The sequence below is a fragment of the Tachysurus fulvidraco genome, chromosome 12, assembly GCF_022655615.1.
Source record: "Tachysurus fulvidraco isolate hzauxx_2018 chromosome 12, HZAU_PFXX_2.0, whole genome shotgun sequence".
In the NCBI taxonomy this organism is placed as follows: Eukaryota; Metazoa; Chordata; class Actinopteri; order Siluriformes; family Bagridae; genus Tachysurus; species Tachysurus fulvidraco.
The window spans coordinates 20,084,798-20,106,688 of NC_062529.1; the positions used below are offsets into that span (position 1 = coordinate 20,084,798).

At 39.8% G+C, this 21,891-nt stretch overlaps 1 protein-coding gene across 2 annotated transcripts in view; it reads left to right on the forward strand.

The window, feature by feature from the left end:
• Positions 1-9,575: 9,575 nt before the first annotated feature.
• The window catches only part of asap3 (ArfGAP with SH3 domain, ankyrin repeat and PH domain 3), a 43,986-nt gene continuing 31,670 nt past the window's right edge, over positions 9,576-21,891 (forward strand). The window contains exons 1-2 of one of the 2 annotated variants that reach the window (XR_007144515.1): positions 9,576-9,958; positions 18,975-19,047. Coding sequence is in view for 1 of the 2 variants with exons in the window: in XM_027143012.2 (XP_026998813.2) it covers positions 9,833-9,958; positions 18,975-19,047 (199 nt within the window). In the remaining variant the exon portion in view is untranslated. The remainder of the gene's footprint in view (positions 9,959-18,974; positions 19,048-21,891) is intronic. The other variant, XM_027143012.2, reaches the window with a different exon arrangement.

Genomic DNA, 21,891 nt, shown 5'->3' on the forward strand with positions numbered 1-21,891 from the left:
CTAATGCTTTGACACTGACTTGCTTCAACCTCATGAATGCTGGGCTTTGTCTTTGTGAGATATAAATGCAACAGCGTCTAGATCGTCTACATCTAAAATTAAGATATTTGTACACAAATTATGCAAAAATACATGGGTACAATGAAGAAATACAACTGTCCAAGTATTTGTTTGGAAAAACAAACAAACACACCAAAGATGCCACAGTGTAAGGCATGTCACCGGATATCAGAGCTTTGTCTTCTGGATATTTGTGAATTATATAGGATATTTTTTCAACTCTGAAACTGTGCATTCATTTGTTATACAAATACAGAAAATACGCGAAACTGGTCAGTCATGTGTGTCTGTGAGCTGGTGTATGTGGAAGAGGGCAGATAGTGCATTCCTCTGAGTGTGTAGTGCTGCGATGTTATTGGCTGGCATCACATGTCTCAGAGTAAGTACGTTAGCCTTGGCCCTTTGCTGTTAGGTGTCATGACAGACAAGAGCTGATTGGTGGGAGGAAACATGGGTTGGGGAAAATATTCCGTGAACAATAGCTGTAAATATGTATAATATATACTGTACTGTATATACACGCTCCACCCTCGCTTTAGTTCGGAGCCAATGCAACAGAATTAAAACAACAAACACGGTTTGCTCACCTCACACTGACAGTAATTACCCAGAATAACACATTCATTCTTTCATTCATTTATTCATTTTCTACAGCTTATCCGAACTACTCGGTTCACGGGGAGCCTGTGCCTATCTCAGGCGTCATCAGGCATCAAGGCAGGATACACCCTGGACGGAGAGCCAACCCATCGCAGGGCGCACACACTCTCATTCCAGAATAACACAAATAATTTTTAATTACACTGGGCTGGGATTAATGTGCAAATTTCAACACATTGTCTGACACAACAGCTCTGTGACAACTCTTAGACGGTTACACCCAGTGTGTTAAGTCATTTACAAAGTCTGCATAGTGTGTCTTTCTTTCTTTCTTTTTTTTTTTTTAAAGTCTATTCAAATTCTTAACACAGTCCAAAAAAGTCTCTAGCGGAGCCATCACAGCATGCTGTGTTCAAATGTGGGAAAAAGAAAACTGATACACTGTTTACCTCTTAATAGAGAAAGGATGTGTGTGTGAGTGAGTGACAGAGAGACATCTTAAAAAGCTGAGCCCAATGACTCATACTCTACTTTAAGCTGTCATGTTGCTGGAGTTTTGTTTCAGCTTGTGACATCTACTTGACACATACATTTGTCTCCTAAGCATGTCATTTTAAAATGTTTTTAATGTCTAAAAGATTTTTTAATGTCTAAAAGAATATTTGTTTTTAACCCTCAGGTTTCTTGCCATTTTTAATAGGTAACCAGCAGGCAAACGAGCTGCTAGTGAATGCATTCTTAGTTTCTCTAGATTAATGTCTGAAGTCATAATCATTATATACTTAGATATACAGTATATGTATGTATAACAGTAGGCAGTACTGTCAGTAGGAAATACTGTATAATGTTACCATAGCAACCATAATTATCATCATCAGCCATCAGTCCTCTGTTTCAGTCTCATGTTATGCTTTCTAATCCAAGCCAATCATTTTATAAGACTATCTGATTAGTAGAATGTTGTACCAATAAAGGGAGCAATTAAAATGTGCCTTCTTTAGGTTAGTTTAGTATCTGGAGCATCAGGAGCTGTGGGTTTCTTTACAGGCTCAAAGTCTCCAGAAAGAAACAACTTTCTTTCTTTTCATGGTAAGAACTTATCTTCCCATGCTGTGATCCACTTCCTCCATAGAACAGAGCAAACTGGTTCAAACCAGATTAGAAATAGTAGTGGGAGCACAACTGGAAACAAGGACGTTTCTAAGTGATCCCAAACGTCTAAACCTTGTATGTACAATTTATATAAGGAAATGCCAATACTTTTCTTAACTTCTTAACAAGGTTGGTTTAAAACCCCAACAAGAGTCTCAGTACTCCAAAACGTCAATCCACATTAAATGCAAATCTTATTAGACACATACTGTCCATTAAAAAAAAAAAAAAAAAAAAAAAAGGTTTCCAAAAGCTGGATTTAATTTCTTTTTTAAATAGAATAATAGACAAAATAGAATAAGATACAATAAAAAAAATAGATAAAATAAAATTAGATATGAATTTTTTTATATTTTTAAGGAAACATAAATAAATGATTGTTTGATGAAATACGGTGGCATGAATAATAGATGACTGTTATGAGTAACTGTTATCTGTGTGTTTTTGCGCATACAAATGTATAAAAATGTACAAATGTGCACAGTGACAGTTACATTAGTAACTGAGGTATATTTCCCAATGTAATTCATTTAGTTTTTAATGCTAAACTTCACACTGCTAGCAATTTATAATTTACAATTCCCAGTATCTGGTTCATTATTTATTTTATATATTTTCAATAAAGCTAATTGTTATATTTTTTTTTCCTTTTCCTCAAAACTTTCTGATTCATTGTGATTATCTTTTGGTGATTTAGAAAAAATAGATGCTGATTCTTCTTCTTCTTCTTCTTCTTCTTCTTCTTCTTCTTCTTCTTCTTCTTTGTCTACTACTTTTGGCTTTTCCCGTTAGGAGTCGCCACGGTGAATTATCTGTTTCCACCTAACTCTATCCTCGGCATCCTTTACTCTCGCACCAATTACCTTCATGTCCTCATTTAACACATCCATATATCTCCTCTATGTCCTTCCTCTTGACCTCTTACCTGCCAGTTCTATCTTCAACATCCTTCTACCAGTATAACCATCTCCCTCCTCTGTACCTGTCCAAACCATCTCGATCTATCCTCTCTGACCTTGTCCATAAAACAGCCAACCTGAGCTGTCCCTCTGACGTGCTCGTCCCTAATCCTGTCCATCCTCGTCACTCCTAAAGCTGCTATCTCCATCTCTGCCTCATGTCTGTTCCTCACTGCTACAGTCTCTAACCCATACAGCAGAGCTGCTCTCACTACTGTCTTCTACACCTTTCCTTTCATTCTTACTGACAATCTTCTGTCACACAACCTGTCACCTGACGCATTTCTCCACCCACTCCCACCCACCTCTATGTCCCATTCCTTTTTAGTTAGCCTCTTCCTCTGGATGCTGTCCTGTACGTCCTTGTTGCACCACAATGTTCCCTTATCTTCTTTTCTCCTTCCAGATGATACACCTTGTTCCCTCCTACCTGTCTCTCTGATCACTTCTGCTGTAGTTTCCCAGTCATCTGGAAGCTCTTCCTGACCACCCAAAGCCTGTCTCAGCTTCTGTCTGAACTCCTCACAACATTCTTCCTTTTTCAACTTCCACCACTTGCTCTTCTTTTCTATCTTTCCTCTCCTCTTCTTCTTGACGACCAGAGACCAGAGTCTCTAACCCATACAGCAGAGCTGCTCTCACTATTGTCTTCTACACCTTTCCTTTGATTCTTGCTGACACTCTTCTGTCACACAACAAAATATTAGACGCTTGCACTAGTTAAATCCATCACACACCCCACCCCACCCCCATCAACCAACCACAACACATCATTCTGTTTAAAATACAACAACTTTTTTAATATATTTTGAATCATGTGATCATCATGAAGCTGAAATGGAGGTGGGTGTGAGCTGCCGAGAAAAGGGGAATATTTTATATTCGAAAGCTCTTTGATGCTCTGCTTCTCTGTAGATGTGCCAGGATTCTCAGCTAAAACAATAATCTCCACAACCGTCTGTCCTGTTTTTGAGTTCACTCAAAATCCGCATGTTGATCCTTACTTATCTCATCTTCATTTATTACACTTGTTTTACAGTTTCTCTGGATATCTGGAGCTTTTGTCACTTTTACTGATAACTAATAGTTTTCCTAACGTGTTGACAGCTTTTGGACTGTGGGGCTGAGAGTCATGTGTGTGCTGGGAATGTGAAGTCTCCTCACTCACCTTTACTGGAACCCATTTTTAAATACTTTGCCCTTGATGTAGCTGATTGGACACATTCTTTTCCAAAACTCGCCCCTGTCCACATCTGATTGGTCTAGGAGTCATGTCGGAATAGAAGGTGGGGGTTTGGGAGGAGGTTGGAGTGTGAAAGTTGGAGAAAAAAACAAAGTGAAGTGAATGGAGCAGCTCACTTCCAGTACTATTCAAACAGAGCATTGACACAAATCCCCCCACACACTCTTTCTTCTTTTACACTCTCCCTCCCCCATCACACACACACACACACACACACACACACACACACACACACACACACACACACACACACACACACACACAAACACACACACTTTTTCTTTCACCCATTCTCTTTTACTCTTTCCAACACTTTCCTGTAAAACCACACACACACACACACACACACACACACACACACACACACACACACACACACACACACACACACACACACACACACACAAAACTCCTTTTTTTTAACTGGCTTTATGTAATAGTCTCAGTGAATACACATTTCCTTTTACCGTTCTCTTTCTACTTCAATAACCCTGCTCAATTGTTCGCACAAATAAATCACACCGACTTCAGCTAATGTGTATTTATGGAGCATTTTTCCATTTTTTATCCAAAATCAAGAAATAATATAGAAACATAGAAAAAGAAGATGCTCAACTTCAAATAGCCTAGGTTTTACACACACACACACACACACACACACACACACACACACACACACACACACACACACACACACACACACACACACACACACACACACACACACACACACACACACACACACACACACACACACACACACACACACACACACACACACACACAAAGCATGGCTCAGTGTGTTTTATATTGTAACCACAGCATATATTTTCTATGCAGAGGAAGAAGGGAGGCCTTAACGGTCATAATTGCTTGCAGAACACTTTCGGACAGAGTCGGAGCTCAGATACATCCAAAACATGGTGTGTGTGTGTGTGTGTGTGTGTGTGTGTGTGTGTGTGTGTGTGTGTGTGTGTGTGTGTGTGTGTGTGTGTGTGTGTGTGTGTGTGTGTGTGTTTGTGTGTGTGTGTGTGTGTGTGTGTGTGTGTGTGTGTGTGTGTGTGTGTGTGTGTGGGTTTTTTTTCCAGGATCACTTTGATTTAAAAGAACAGTCCCTGATTCTCCAACCCACCATTTAAACCCATATTTGAGATTTATATATTTTTGGGGGTTTTGATCTGTGTACTCCAGGCAATGGATTCAAAATGTGGCCGAAATTCTGCTATGGTGAGATTTAGAGTAGAGTGGTAGCTAGGCTAGTAAAAATGATGTGAGGGCAAAAGTACTTTACTGCATGTTCTCTCCTTTATATTTGTATTTACATTTACATTTATGGCATTTGGCAGATGTCCGTATCCAGAGCAGCTTAGAACGTCTAACAATAAATACATTCTGATACTGGTTCACTAGGTCACAGATTAATGCTACGTTCACAAATACAGAGACTCGCAGCGATAAAGTACCCGGAGATCATTCATTTACAATGAGAGCTTCCGACGTCCGGTGACATGAGCGACAACATCCGTTTGGCGACTAAAAGTTTAGCTTTTAAAGACAGCTTTTAAAGACAAAAAATGGAAGCACTCCACTTTGGGTTGTACCGTTCATTATTCGTTATTTAGTTTTATTCAATTTATACCATAGCAGTTTGTGTAATCAATAAAGAACATGTTGTACTTTTTATCTATTTAAAGTTACATTTAATGTCTGTGAAGTTTCCTCCCCACTGAACATTTCCACATTTTGTCACATTGCAACCACAAACTAAAATGTATTTTATTGGAATTTTATGTGATAGACAAACACAAAGTGGCAAGTAATTATGAAGTGGAAGGAAAATGATAAATGATAAATATCTGAAAAGTGTGGCAGCATGCATTTTTATTCAGCCCCTTTTACACTGATACCCATAAAATCCAGTGGAATCAACTGCCTACAGAAGTCACCTAATTAAAGTATGTGTTAAATAAATACAGGCTGCTATTACCTAATTATCAAAAACAAACTACAAATGTGTGTAATTTAATCTCAGTAAAAATATAGCTGTTCTGTAAAGATATCTGAGGTTTGTTCAAAAACATTAGTGAACAAACAGCATCATCAAGAAACACACCAAACAAGTCAGGGACAAAGTTGTGAGGAATTTTAAAGCAGGGTTAGGTTATTAATCAATATCCAAAGCCTTGAACATCTCACAGAGCACTGTAGTGTACAATCCATCATCCGAGAATGGAAACTGCAAACCTACCAAGATATGGCCGTCCACCTATACTCACAAACCGGCCAAGGAGAGCATTAATCATAGAAGCAGTAAAGAGGCCTATGGTAACTCTGAAGGAGCTGCAGAGATCCACAGATCAGGTGGGAGAATCCGTCAACAGGACAACGATTAGTCGTGCACTCCACAAATCTGGCCTTTATGGAAGACTGGCAAGAAGAAAGCCATCATTGAAACAAAGCCAGAGTTTGCATAAACTGTAAGTTTCCTAATATAAAATGTCACAATTTAAAACATGAAAAAGTATTTTTCTTTGTTAAATCACAATGCATTATTATTATTATTATTATTATTAGATGATGACAAAGGTTATTATAATCCAGACAGTTTTGTTTTAAAGAAATGATATGCACTATAGGCAGTTTTCTCAAAATACACTGAATCAGTGGTACAAAGAAAGACAGACAAAAACATTAATACAGCAGGAGATCTAATCCCAACACGCCCCGTCTGCTTTATAAAACAGGTTTTATGTAAGGCGAGCCCAACAGGGTGTGGAATGATCAGGCTCTCTTTAGAAAAACAGAGGAAAAGTACAATGTGAAGAAAAGAGTAGAAACATCCTGTAGATATGTATACAGAACATTTTAATCAGCAGTCCTGTCATTTAGGTTATCAAACATGTTCCGTCCAAGTTCATCAAACTTATAGAGGATTTGCTGATATGCCCATTAGCTAGAGGTTTCCAGTGCAAACAGGTTGTATGTTGTTCCAGTAAAGAGTGAAATGGGCACATGGGAATGTGTCACAACATTCTAAAGCAGTGATTATATGGAAATGTCTGTTTTTCAACACAGTTTATGCACAAATTATTATTTTAAGAACAATGGGTTTAATAGATTTGACTCTGAATTTTTCTGTATTTGGAAAGTAATACTTTTGGAAGTGTATATTGCATATTACGTTGTATATTATTTGTACATTTATTACAATGTACATTACATGCCATTACTCTGATTCTCATTACTTTACCAATATATATAACGTACTATATTCATTTTCATACCACATCACGGTGCCATATTCAGATCTAGTCACTGTTTTTCTAATTTTTTTTATAAATGTATTGTTCTATTGCAATTTTCCACCATATTTTCCCTATGTGGTCTTTATGTTTTATTTGATTTTATTGTATAGTATTTCTTATTTTAGTCCTTTACCTTAGTCTTAATTGGGTCTATTTTTATCTTAAGGACTTCAGTGGTATGGGTCGTGTGTACAATAGTTGGTCCATTGTCTTTCATATTAAACTCTGGTTGTGTACACTGTTTAGTAATGCATATTTGTCTTAGAGAAAAATGCTACAGATCAAGCTTGACCTGTTGAAGACACTTACAGAAGCTGCATACCAGACGCTTTAACAAAATTACTTTTTCCAAGCTAAATATTCTAAGCTAATAATTAAGCTAATGGGCCAAACATCCTATATTAGAACACAGCATTTTGCCATATTGCAACTCACTGACTTTAATGGCTTTAATCACTAAAATTCATCATATTCTTGTACATTTTACATGAACATGTGTCTGTACTTAACATGTCATATGGAAAATATGAAAAATTGAAATGAAAAATTAGTTGTCAACATTTAATGTACAACATTCACTCAATGAAACCGCTATGAAATATCTGGTATGTTTCGCAAGTGACATGAAAATTTGTCCAAATTTCATATAGATTTTTTATATATACTTTGTTTTATTAATTAATGTAATCCATTGGGTTGAACTTTTGCACTTTCCAAGTGATCTCAGTCATCACAATATCATTAGAAATTGTTTTTTTTCTTTGAACGGAAATTTGGACGAATTCTAATTCTAGTATAGAATTTGCTAATTCTATACTAGATTCTATGCTAGATAAAAAGGGAAAAGTTATAAAGGCTGAATGTTATCCCAGTTGTGGAATCACACCCATTATAAAGCATCACTTTCCACAATAGATAATTTAATAGTAACAAACGGTAATAGTTTAATAATATCTATCATTTTAATAACTCCCAGTGTTCTGAGTTCCTTGACTTATGGGATTTAGTGGATGGAGCCGCCTGGAGACTATCACACCGGTCTTCTTCAGGGACCATTTGAAGATTTCGGGAGGAAGGCATTTGTGTTGGGTCTGTGGTAAATATGGTGGTGATGAACTAGTGAAGCTTGAGACCATGTGAATTGTTAAAAGCGCTATACAAATAAATTTAATTCAATCGAGTAATATTTTTCACCAAGACCAAACCAAGCAGGGGTCTGCTTTTTGCAGCAACATGTCCGCTACGAACAAAAATCAATAAAGGATGTCTTCTTGAGACCTGAAGTGATTTGATTTTGTATGTTGCCGTATTTACTTTTGAAAAAGAAAGTTAAAGCATTATGTTGAAATGATTGATTGATTTATACAGCCAATAATGTTCAAGATGCACCAAACCACCACCAAGTCTAAAGAAACTACAGTGTAACTTAGCAAACTAGAAATATTAAAAACTAATGAGTTTTTCAACACTGGAGTATTTCTCTCCACTGCCTTCACCCTCTTTAACAAGGATCGAATCGTAAACAATGAGACGCCTTGTGTTTATAGACTTATGCCGTACATGTTTGTGTATGTTACTGATGTCAATAAAACTCCGAACTCACTTCAGTCCAGCAGTTTTTTCATACAAATTTCAGAAAAAGTGAATTATGTGCTGTATGGAAGACAGCCAGCCAGAAACACACCAATGAACCAATGAATTTCCTGCTAATAACCCAAGATACGCCCTCTATAGGTTTTTAGAGAGCATTGCAGTGGACAAACAGCATGAGTACAGAATGAGTCAATTTTTTTTATTTTAAAATGAAAACTGTGAAGTCTCTAGAAGTTTCTTTTGATTATTTTTTTTAGATCTAGTACGGGGATTATTTGTCCATAACACTAACAGACATGTACAAAAAAACTCAAACACCCATTTTGATTTTAAGGACATTTTTTCCAAAACGTTTTGGTGCAACTTCTTGTCCATTTGCACAATTTCTACCTATAAATTGCCTGATTTATGCTTGTTCAGTATTGCTGAAGTTAACGCGCAATATATCCTCAACGAGAACGCATGCACACACGGTAGAAATAGGACAATAGGCTTTTGTGGCCTTTGTATTTTTCCGCGCGCTCTATTTATTATGGAAAACCCAAACATTCCCACGTGACGCTATAACGATTAGCTCACGAGCACGCTTTACTGCAGGAGAGGGTGAAAATAAGGCAACACGCGCACACGCACCCCCCCAACACACACACACACACACACGCACACACACGCACACACACACACACACACACACACACACACACACACACACACACACACAGCAGTGAGTAGTAAGTGAGACGTGAACAGCGCGCTCTCTCCCTCTCTCTGCGCACTTTGGCTCTCGGATATGCCTCCGTTTCTGTGGAAATGTTTTCATGAGGATTTTAAAGCAACAGTTTGTCTTGTGGCTTTGATTTGATTGTGTTTAGATATATATATTTTTTGTAAACTTTGGACTCGTGGACTTTAGAGCCGCCATGCCGGAGAAAATAAACATCTCAGACTTCGTCTCGTTGGCGAACGAGGACATAACGTCGCCTTCCACGTCGTGTTTTCAGGCTAAAATTAGCGACTGTCGGAGCACAGTGACGGGAATGGAAGAGGTGAGTGAAGGCGCGAGCTTCAGTGCAAAGCGCGTGCGTTTACCTGTCCAGCACACCTGAGACACCTGAAGCGCGAGCGCTTCGTACCTAACTTCTGTGTACAGTTTATCTCATAACGGCTTAAACTAGTATCAAAACTAATTTTTTTTTTTTTTTTTTTTTACAAAACTACACGCTTTAATTAAGGTTTGATGTCGTGATGATCACGTTTCTGTTGCTTATATTAAGTTTCATAACAAACTGGTCCAGTTTGTTACACTGATACTGTTTACACTGATACTTTTGTTTTACGTAATCTGGTGTGAATAAAAAAAATCTAAATAGTTTAGCTATTTCTTTTATCTCATCATCAAAAACCCACTTGTTTACATGGTTTTGCAAAAAACATCGGTGGACTTAAATAGACGTAAATAGAAATAGCAGTTGATAACTTGGACAATACAGTACACAAATATAGAAAGGAAACGATTTATAATCTCACCAATCCTGTGTGCACAGATAATGATGGGTTCCTCTCAAGGTTTCTTCATGTCTTCTCAGGGAGTTTTTCCTTGCCATTGTTACCTCTGGCTTACTTATTAGGGATAAATTTATATCCTGAATTGATATATTTCTGTAAAGTTGCTTTGTGAAAATGTCCATTGTTAAAAGTGGTATATAAATACAGCCCAGCAGATTGTAGTATTATTAGTGAGTTGTACAGATGTACACTCATGTACTTCAGTTAAGTTTTACAGAAGACTGTAGAAGGTTTTTTCTTTTCTTTCTTTTTTTTTAAAGTCACGATTATACAATTCCTTTCTTGTGGTTTATTTTATGGTCTGCTCTTTATCAGCTATCGTTTGAAGACTCTGGAAGGAAGGAATAAGTGTTGGGTCTGTGGTGTACTCGGAAAAGACGCTGACCTGTTAGTTCCTCAGGAGCTCAGGAGTTACACAAATCCACTCGTCTACAAACCGTTGTAGGAAGGACATTATTTACATCGATTTACATATATTTCCTGTCCCGTGTCACCCAAATGAGGATGAGGTTTCCTTCTGAGTCTGTTTTCTCTCTAGGTTTCTTTCTCATATCACCATCATCTCAGGCTTGATCATCATTTTAAACTTTAAACTTTAAATTTTTATCCTGTTTCGTTACGTATCTAAAGTTGAGACAATGTGGATTGTTAAAAGTGCTATACAAAATAAATTGGTGGAAATCTTAGTGACAGCTTTACGTCTGACTGTTACAAAGTGTTGACACTAGAGACTCCTTCCATAATCTCCGATAAACGTCTCCTTCAGAACTACTGCGAGGTTTATTGAAATGTGAATCTCTTTAAATGGAATAATGCAAAGACATACTGTAGTTTAGGATTGTTTTGAGTGCTCTTTCTTTTCTTCTTTGCATTAAAGAAGAAACGAACCAGAAAACTGTTCTCGATCCACTCCTTTCGGGTGTAACCATATAAACTGGTTTTAAGTTCTCTGTAGTATATGGAACATTTTACACCCAGATATCTCTTCTAAGATGCAAGGTGAGTTAAATACAGATCACAGCTCATGTCTTGTGTGAGCGCCCAGGTGTAATTCATGGTTTGGCCCGTATAATTTCTGGACTGAATCACATCACCATGTGCGTAATTAAAGCTTTACTTTCACTTTTTACCACAACTTAGAAGAGAAGCCGGGTCTAGCACTTTTATATGCGTACATTCAGTAATAAAATATACATTATTTGGCAGCTGATAGATTCAGACTTGATAGAGTTCATTGTGTCTGAATGTGTAACAATATTCTGATGGGTTTTGCATTGCATATGTGATTCCTGGCAACATGAGCCAGTAATCCTGTGTGGCTGAAGGTGTGCGTGTGTGTGTGTGTTTAATTCCTGATGGGGTGGGGATGTGTATTGAAAATACCTGGACTGTACTGACTTAATTAATGTGCTGTGTGCATATCTGAAACATTCTTACAGTTCTGCCAAAAGGAGGGATATCTAGTGATTCTGGAGTGTGTGTGTATTTGGGTGTGTAAGGTTCTTGGCTGGAAGTGTATGGCCTAGAAGGCTGTTTAGGTTTTGTTTAAATGCGATTAAAGCCTTCAAGCTTTTTGAGCCTCTCAGTAGAGGAAGTTTGGAAGGGCAACACATGTGTACACTCACACACAACATGTACTTGTTTATTATAGGAGTGTGCCTGTAATTACTCGCACTAAAATACGACAATTTCAACACACACTGTATTTATATACAATTGCTAATTGCACTCCAGTCCTGACTAAACAAAAAAACTGCACAAAAAAACACTTACTTCTGCAATGAACCCAAAAGGATTAATTGAGTGACAATTAGTGTTTACGCACAGGTTTTTGTAACATTAAGAAATTGTGGATTTTTGATTTCCTTTTTTTTTTTGCCAGACTGTTCGTTAAACAGTCATATATTTAAGCAGAAATTGTCATCTGTTGTTCTTCTGCACCGTTACCCGTTACATGGTTTGAATTATTGTGTGTTTGTGTATTCAAGGGCAATAATCAGTAGTAGAAACATGCATGTTACTGGGAGGCGTATATCAGTCAGGTTGCAGTGTCTCTGTTACTGATTTGCATAACCTCAGATAAACCCTGATAAGCTTGTTTGGAGGAAAGGAGATGGCTAAAGATCCAAGGTTAATGCACAGGGCTGTAAACAGAAGCGATCTGTAGAAAAGTGTGTTTTAATGGCACAGTGAATGGGGTTGAGTCCAATCATAAGCATATTTCTGATAAATCTAAGCAGCAGTGAATGAGTAAGCTAGACAATATTGAAAAATTTCAATATTGATGCACGAAATAGATGATGTATGAAATTTCCAGAAACACTAGACTGCATTCAGCACTGTTGTTGATTTAAACACTGCCCAGACAATACACAGTGGTGTGTTATGGGTGTATGTCTCAAAACATATTTTTATTCATGCTGTATGAGCCAGCTGTTCTGTTTATTGCTTGACACCAAAACTTGCATCATGTGAGCCCCCCCCCAATCAAGATTTTTCTCCTTGTTTCAGGAAAACTGTTTACATTTTTTTAAAGAGTACTTTATTAAATAGTACTGTATTAAAAATTATAAATGTAGAAATACATTTATACATAAGGCAGTCAGGTGACACCTCAGGTAGTGTTGCTGTTACTACTTCACATAACCCTGAGATGAAGTCTGTGAGGGGTTTTCTGTGTGTGTGTGTGTGTGTGTGTGAGAGAGAGAGAGAGAGAGAGAGAGAGAGAGAGTGTAAGTGTGTGAGCAAGTGTGTGGGAGTGAGCAAGTGTGTGGGAGTGAGCAAGTGTGTGTGGGAGTGAGCAAGTGTGTGTGGGAGTGAGCAAGTGTGTGTGGGAGTGAGCAAGTGTGTGTGGGAGTGAGCAAGTGTGTGTGGGAGTGAGCAAGTGTGTGTGGGAGTGAGCAAGTGTGTGTGGGAGTGAGCAAGTGTGTGTGGGAGTGAGCAAGTGTGTGTGGGAGTGAGCAAGTGTGTGTGGGAGTGAGCAAGTGTGTGTGGGAGTGAGCAAGTGTGTGTGGGAGTGAGCAAGTGTGTGTGGGAGTGAGCAAGTGTGTGTGGGAGTGAGCAAGTGTGTGTGGGAGTGAGCAAGTGTGTGTGGGAGTGAGCAAGTGTGTGTTTGTGTGGGTGTGTAAGCCAGCATGTGTGTGTGAGCCTGTGTGTGTGTGAGCCTGTGTGTGTGTGAGCCTGTGTGTGTGTGAGCCTGTGTGTGTGTGAGCCTGTGTGTGTGTGAGCCTGTGTGTGTGTGAGCCTGTGTGTGTGTGAGCCTGTGTGTGTGTGAGCCTGTGTGTGTGTGAGCCTGTGTGTGTGTGAGCCTGTGTGTGTGTGAGCCTGTGTGTGTGTGAGCCTGTGTGTGTGTGTGTGAGCCTGTGTGTGTGTGTGTGAGCCTGTGTGTGTGTGTGTGAGCCTGTGTGTGTGTGTGTGAGCCTGTGTGTGTGTGTGTGAGCCTGTGTGTGTGTGTGTGAGCCTGTGTGTGTGTGTGTGAGCCTGTGTGTGTGTGTGTGAGCCTGTGTGTGTGTGTGTGAGCCTGTGTGTGTGTGTGTGAGCCTGTGTGTGTGTGTGTGAGCCTGTGTGTGTGTGTGTGAGCCTGTGTGTGTGTGTGTGAGCCTGTGTGTGTGTGTGTGAGCCTGTGTGTGTGTGTGTGAGCCTGTGTGTGTGTGTGAGAGCCTGTGTGTGTGTGTGAGAGCCTGTGTGTGTGTGAGAGCGTGTGTGTGTGTGTGAGTGTGAGCCTGTGTGTGTGAGTGTGAGCCTGTGTGTGTGAGTGTGAGCCTGTGTGTGTGAGTGTGAGCCTGTGTGTGTGAGTGTGAGCCTGTGTGTGTGAGTGTGAGCCTGTGTGTGTGAGTGTGAGCCTGTGTGTGTGAGTGTGAGCCTGTGTGTGTGAGTGTGAGCCTGTGTGTGTGAGTGTGAGCCTGTGTGTGTGAGTGTGAGCCTGTGTGTGTGAGTGTGAGCCTGTGTGTGTGTGTGAGAGCCTGTGAGCCTGAGTGTGAGCCTGTGTGTGAGAGCCTGTGTGTGAGAGCCTGAGTGTGAGCCTGTGTGTGAGCCAGTGTGTGTGTGTGTCTGAGCGAATGTGTGTCTGAGCGAATGTGTGTGTGTCTGAGCGAATGTGTGTGTGTCTGAGCGAATGTGTGTCTGAGTGAATGTGTGTGTGTGTGTGTGTGTGTGTGTGTGTGTCTGAGCGAATGTGTGTGTGTCTGAGCGAATGTGTGTCTGAGTGAATGTGTGTGTGTGTGTGTGTGTCTGAGCGAATGTGTGTGTGTCTGAGCAAGTGTGTGCGTGTTTGTGGGTGTCTGAGCGAGCGAGTGTGTGTAGGTGTCTGAGCGAGTGTGTGTAGGTGTCTGAGCGAGTGTGTGTAGGTGTCTGAGCGAGTGTGTGTGGGTGTCTGAGCGAGCGAGTGTGTGTGTGTGTGTCTGAGCGAGCGAGTATGTGTGTGTCTGAGCGAGCGAGTATGTGTGTGTCTGAGTGAGTATGTGTGTGTCTGAGTGAGTGTGTGTGTGTCTGAGTGAGTGTGTGTGTGTCTGAGCGAGTGTGTGTTAGCGAGTGTGTGTGAGCGTGTGTGTGCGTGTTTGTGTGTGTCTGAGCGAGTGTGTGTGGGTGTCTGAGCGAGCGAGTGTGTGTGTGTGTATGAGTGTGTGTGTTTGTCTGAGTGAGTGTGTGTGTGTATGAGTGAGTGTGTGTGTGTATGAGTGTGTGTGTGTGTGTATGAGTGTGTGTGTGTGTGTATGAGTGTGTGTGTGTGTGTATGAGTGTGTGTGTGTGTGTATGAGTGTGTGTGTGTGGGTGTCTGAGCGTGCGAGTGTGTGTGTGTCTGAGCGAGTGTAGATTATTTTCCTGATAATGTAGTAAATTTAAGAACCAATACTTTATTGGTCAGGTTTTGGTCACACAGTAAATTGTAGCGTACAGTGAAATGAAAACCTGGCCTTCTCCTTAGACTCGCCTTCTATCTAAATAACTTAAATATATAAGTGGATAAGAAAGAATAAGAAACATGATACAAAGATGATTTGAATTAGAGCTGAAACTATTTTCAGAGCTGCTGTTATATAAAATTATTCAGAAATGTCAGAGTATTTAAATACTTGAGACTTATTCAGTTCAATTCAAGTTTGTTATAGCGCTTTTTACAGTAGATATTGTCTCAAAGCAGCTTTACAGAACATAAACATCGAACAGAAGGTAAACATAAGGAGAAATATAGAGAATTAATAAAGTAAAAAATTCAAGATATATATAGTTCACAGTGTGTATGTATGTAATTAACTTGTATGCCTGATAAATGCCTCGTGGCTGCTATATGAAAGCTCAGTAATTGAGAACGTAACAATCGAAACAGAAAGCTCTTACAGAGATATAGTGTGTCATAACAAGCAGTGTGTGTTTACATCAATGGTACTAGTGTATCGTGGGTGGGATTTGTTCTGTGGATGTAAACCTGCATGGCCAGATTGCTCCATTTACACAGTGACAAACGCACCAGCTGGGGCATGTTCATTTTCTCTTTTACACTCACACACACACACACACACACACACACACACACACACACACACACACACACTTTATTTACGACATGTCGTTAGTCAGCCATTGGGATGAAAGCGTCTTTTCCCCCCTTTTTGTTCCATCGTAAGGCTTCTATCTTGTATTATTTGACTCATTTTATTTATTCAGCTCGCTCTCGTACGTTCATTCTTTCTTAGTACCGGCATTTAGAATAATAGCTTTTAACTTTTTTTTTGTTTGAATTTCTCTTGCTTTAAACTTGAACACACTAACAGTCAAACAACACCCATAGTGGGGAAAAGATGCATCTATCCCTTCAAATCCAGACATGACCAAATTGCATATAGTTGTCATATAGACTATTATAGATTGACCCATGGACATTTATTGAAGGGTGAGGAAACACCTAAATGTTTATATTGTTGCAGTAATCTGTCTATAAAACGTATACTTTCGATTTTTAATGTCATGAGACGTCGATGATTTTTATCAGAACAAATCTTCATAGACTTGGAAAACTGGAAAACCATTTCCAATGTCTATCAAAAGTACATTTAAAGAATTTTGTTATGATTTGTCTGCCTAAAAAATTGTTCAAGACAATTCTATAAAATGTGTGAATTTATTATGGCAATAAATCCAAAAACAAACCAATAGTTTTAGGATAATAGAAAGACAAATGAACACTACGAAATAAAACGACCATTTTATTGTTGTTTAACGATAATATTCTCATCAGTCTTCCTGATAAAGATTTCTGCACTCAAATCTGGGGAAACTGTTTAAATTTAAAAAGAAAAAACTGCTGTATTAAAAATGATAAATGCAGAAATACATTTGAACGTGAATGTGCCTGAAGGAGAGGAGAAGATTTATAAAATAGAGAAAATGCTTCTGTAAATAAGCACACCGAGCAGCGATAAGATTAAAAGCACTGACAGGTGAAGTGAATAACATTGTTCATGTGGTTACAGGGATATATTGTGCCGAAGGGAAAAAAGTGTAAGTGTAAAGATCTGAGTGACTTATACAAAATCGTGCATGTTTGTTGCTTTGGGGTACAGATCACACTAGAATGCTCTATGGGAGGATGGTAAGCCGACGTCAGCCATGTGATGCCCTGGGCAATGTTCTGCTCTTGAAGGCTTGAGTCCTGAGATTCATGCGGATGTTATTTGGACATGTACCACCTACCTAAACATTGCTGCAGACCAAGTCTACACTTTCATGGCATCAGTATGGACCCAGTGGGGACGTGGTGGCTCAGCGGTTAAGGCGTTCAGTTACTCATCAGAAGGTATCAACGTTGGTCCCTTGAGCAAAACCCTGCTCCAGGGACGCTGCCCCATGTCTGACCCTGCAGACCACAGCTTGATAATAAACTGAGATATGCCAGACCCCTTATTTGGGGTAGTGGCTGTGCAAGCGGTTAAAGCTCTGGGTTGTTGATCAGAGGATCAGGGTTCAAGCCCCAGCACTGCCAAGCTGCCACTGATGGGCCCTTGAGCAAGGCCCTTAACCCTCTCTTCGCTAGGGGTGCTGTATCATGGTAGACCCTGTTCTCTGACCCCAACTCTCAAAGTTGGGATATGTGAAGAAAGAATTTCACTGTACTGTAATGTGACAAATAAAGGCCTCTATTCTATTCTGTTCTCTTCAGCAGGAAAATGCTCCCTGCCGCACTGCAAAGATTGTTCAGGAATTGTTTCAGGAACATGAAGAGTTCAAGGTGTTGACTTGCCCTCCAGATTTGCCTGTTCTCATTTTGAGCATTTCTTAGATGTACTGGACTTAAAAGGATCTTACAGGACCTTAAGGATTTACAACAGCTTCAGAGGTCTTGTAGAGTCCATATTTTGATGTCTCTCAGCTGTTTTGGTGGCACAAGAGGGACAGAATTAGGCAGGTGGTTTGGACTGTTTGACTACTGATCGGAAGGTCAGGAGTTTGAATCCCAGGTCCACCAAGCTGCCACTGCTGGGCCCTTAATGATGAAAGAACAGATCTTCATGTAGCCTGCTTTGTTAACAGGGGCACAGTCATGCTGGAACAGGTTCGGCCCTCTTGTGCCCCTTTTCCACCAGAAAGAGCCGGGTGCTGGTTCAGAGCTAGTGCTGGTGCTGGTTCGAGGTTGGTTCCACTGACGAGCCTTCTAAGAACCGGTTTGCCTTTCCATGGGCTAGAGAGCCATCCCAGAGCCGAGTGTTACGTCACCGTATAAGTCTCATCTTTCCCAGCAACGTTAGCGCAGCAGCAGCAAACACAACATCAACAATGGCGGATGTTGCTTTACTGTTAGTGCTCATGGCTTTGTGAACCTACATTGGCACCCAAACGCGGCGAATCCAACGTGTACATGCAGCTCCATGTAATTTGTAATGGTTGCAATCGAGAAAGTACATAACATTATTTTATCAAGTTAGCCTTAGCATGTAGCTAGCTACTATCATGTGTGCTGATAATTGATCATATTGCGGTAAAGTAAATTTGTATTAAACATTGGTATACTTAAAGTACATTACCAAAGGCGCATAAAGACATTCTATACAATTGTTCTATACTATCCACCAGTTTGGCGAAGAGCCACTTATAGGTGTAATGGTCAGGTACTACATACTTGTGGCTATATAGGTTCTGTATATATTGCTGGATAACAATTCTCAGCTTCCACTAATTTTATATTTTAATATAAGCTATGACGTTTCAAACAAATGTAGTAACAGGGAAACACATTTTTCAATGACCATTATTTTTACATATTAATACTAAGAAGAATACTAATACTGCTAGCATTTAGTATACACCTGTAATCTCCACCTTCACCCTCTTTAATTCTTCCTGTACATACTGGTATTGTAGCTAGGTGAGTCTGCTGACTCAGCAGTAATGTGCTCAGGTAAACACACTCACGGTCTCACACAGAGAGATGCATCCAAAACAGGCTTGCAGGATTGTGTAGATACTGTGCATTAACACAGATCTTTCTTTGTCTTGTCTCAGGCTCTAGAGCAGGACCAGAGCTGTCTCCAGCGGATGAAGAAGTTGGTGAAGGGCATCCACACGTCTGGGCTGAGTGAGTGTTTGGGGTTGTTTTTTCTTTCGCAAGTCTCTCGACATTTATCACTTCACATAACAGAGGAAACAGCTGAGCTGTGGCAACTAAACATGAATAAGACAGATGAATAAGACAATTCGTTGCCCTAACAGAGATTAGAAATCGGCCATTAAACCCTAGAGACTCGCAGATGTTTGAGATGTTTACTAGCTAGTTATTTGTTCCACTGTTGTTTTAATAATTCAAAGGAATTAGAGCCAAATGGGCTCATCTGATTGGCTATCACAGCAGCAGCATTAACTACACCTGTACAATTTGATAGTATGATGTATTAATTTTAAAACCAACCACCCCTATAAAAAAGATGCAATTCTTTACCAGGGATCTTTCAAATCTAACTCAAAGGACGTTTTTTATTCAAAGGTATTAAAGCGGTTGTTTGTTAGAACATGCGTATTAGCACAGCGATGTTATTTGAACTACTGTCAGAGCTGATGTACCGTAATTTCCGGACTATTGAGCGCACCAGAATATAAGCCTCACCCACTGAATTTTAAAAAAATTATTATTTTGAACACAAATAAGCCGCACATGTCTATAAGCCGCAGGTGCCTACAGGTACATTGAAACAAATTAACTTCACACAGGCTTTAACGAAACACGGCTTGTACCAAAAAATAAAAATAGCAGTAAACAGTCCAAGAAAGAAAGTCATTGGACATTATCTTCCTCCTATAAGGCAAGAAGTAGGACGTGTTAATATAGGATCAGCTTTCCAGCACTGGAGAGAACTGAAAGAGCAGGAAGTTGGCCAAATATTCACAGATTGGAGTTTCCCAAGTCAATAACTCCTGAACTAAACGCTGTTACTACACAAATAACACCTCTTTTCTATCGTAGTAATGTAGAGAGGCAGCTACAACCGCGTTCTACTTCTTGCCTTATCGTAAGCCTTTCTTCGCATTCTTTCTTTGTTTTTATCCTCCGTGTCAATGTTAAAACCGCTTCCTGCTAATGTCACACATGCGCAATGAACACTCTCTCCGCCGCATATTGACAAGACACGCACCTTTCTGCTCATTGGCTACACGTTTGTTTTGATTTTTGTTTTGAATTTTAGTTTGTGGTCCCGACTCAGTTTTCTGAAGCATTTCTCAAACATCGGAGACCCTACCTTTAACCCGTTCGACAATTTCATTGGTCTAATGAAACTTCATGCCGCCAAAAAACTGAGCACATCACAGAATGTGTTTTTGTGAGAAAAAAAAATGGAAAAATCCATATATTATCGATATATACATTGTGTAAGCCGCAAGGTTCAAAACGTGAGAAAAAAGTTGCGGCTTATAGTCCGGAAAATACAGTAATAGAAAATGAATCACAATTCAGCATAAAAATGAAGGGGAACATCGTACGCTGGTGTCCGTTGGTGTACACAGACTGCACGAATGCTCTGAGGGCTCTTGAGGGCTTTGACACCTTATTGACTTCTTCCTATTTCTGCTTTATCTAAACATGTTGAGTCACTGTAAAAATTCGGAAGCTGCCTGTTAGAACTGCAGCTTTGTAATCTCCCCCGATCTAAGAACTTCATTAAGAACAGCCATATCTCTCTGTCCTTTTCTCTCTCTCTCTCTCTCTCTCTCTCTCTCTCTCTCTCTCTCTCTCCCTCCCCCTCTCCCTCCCTCTCCCTCTTTCTCTGTTTTTGAACCTGACCTATATGATGTGTGTTTCTGGGAAATGGATTGTTAACCGTCAGAAAGTGCTTCACATTTGGGAAGCAGATATGTTATGAGTCACTGTAATGCTACAGTTTGACTGTAGACCCCTACACTACCTCCCCCTCTTTTTAACACACGCGCACACACACACACACACTCCCTTGCCTCCCCCCCTGTTTCTTAACCAGACTCAGATGGTTTATTCCGGTAAAGGCAGTGCGGTCTGTGAGGCCCCGGTTTCATGGGTTCATTGGGTCCAATCTCCCTTCGGGGTATCTGATGAAGCTCTGAATCACCTCTTTCTCTCTCTCGCTCTCGCTCTTGTATTCACCCCATATTTAAGCCATATTCCTATTCATTGTGCTGTGTGTGAAAAAGAGGTCATGACCCCGCTCATTCATTTATGCCTTTTAGGTGAGGTGTATCTGTGATTTATGACTTTCTGAGTCAAAAATCGGTAAATTTTTTGAAACCATTACTAAACACAGTCATGTAGAGCATATATTGGTATAGAAGTTGTGCGATTTATTTAAATAATTACAATACTGAACTATTATCTGCTGTGGATACTTTGAATCCTTGTTGCCAGGGTGGGGATCTTGTGTAATGCCGTGTAATTGTCTTTGACAATGGTGACGCTATAATACATGTCTGTGTCTTGAATGTTCATAAACAAGTGCTGAACTTTTCACATGTGCCTGACAAGTTAATGAGAGTTTCCTGTCCTGCACCTACTGTACATCCACAATGCAGATACGTTCCATACATTCTTGTTTTGAATTGCTTGGGACTTTTTTTTTTGCTTTCTGTATCTTTGGAGATTCTTTTATGTTTCCCCCATTTTTTTTGTTATTGTGTTATTGCTCCAGTAATTTATTGATGTACCTACACATGCTGATTTGAACGGAAAACTGCACCATTATACGCATTCTGCTTGGTTTCAACTTTAATCCAGTGATTGGTGTTCGAGTAGAGAGATCGTGTGACCTTTTCAGAGTTTTCTTGGATTAGAAGTTAAAACATCTTAAAATACACAACATAAGCTTGATGTTATATGAGTTCAAATGAGCTCAAATCTCAGCACCACCAGACTGCAGCTGCTGGCTCCATGAGCAAGGCCCTTAGCCCCATAACTGCTAAG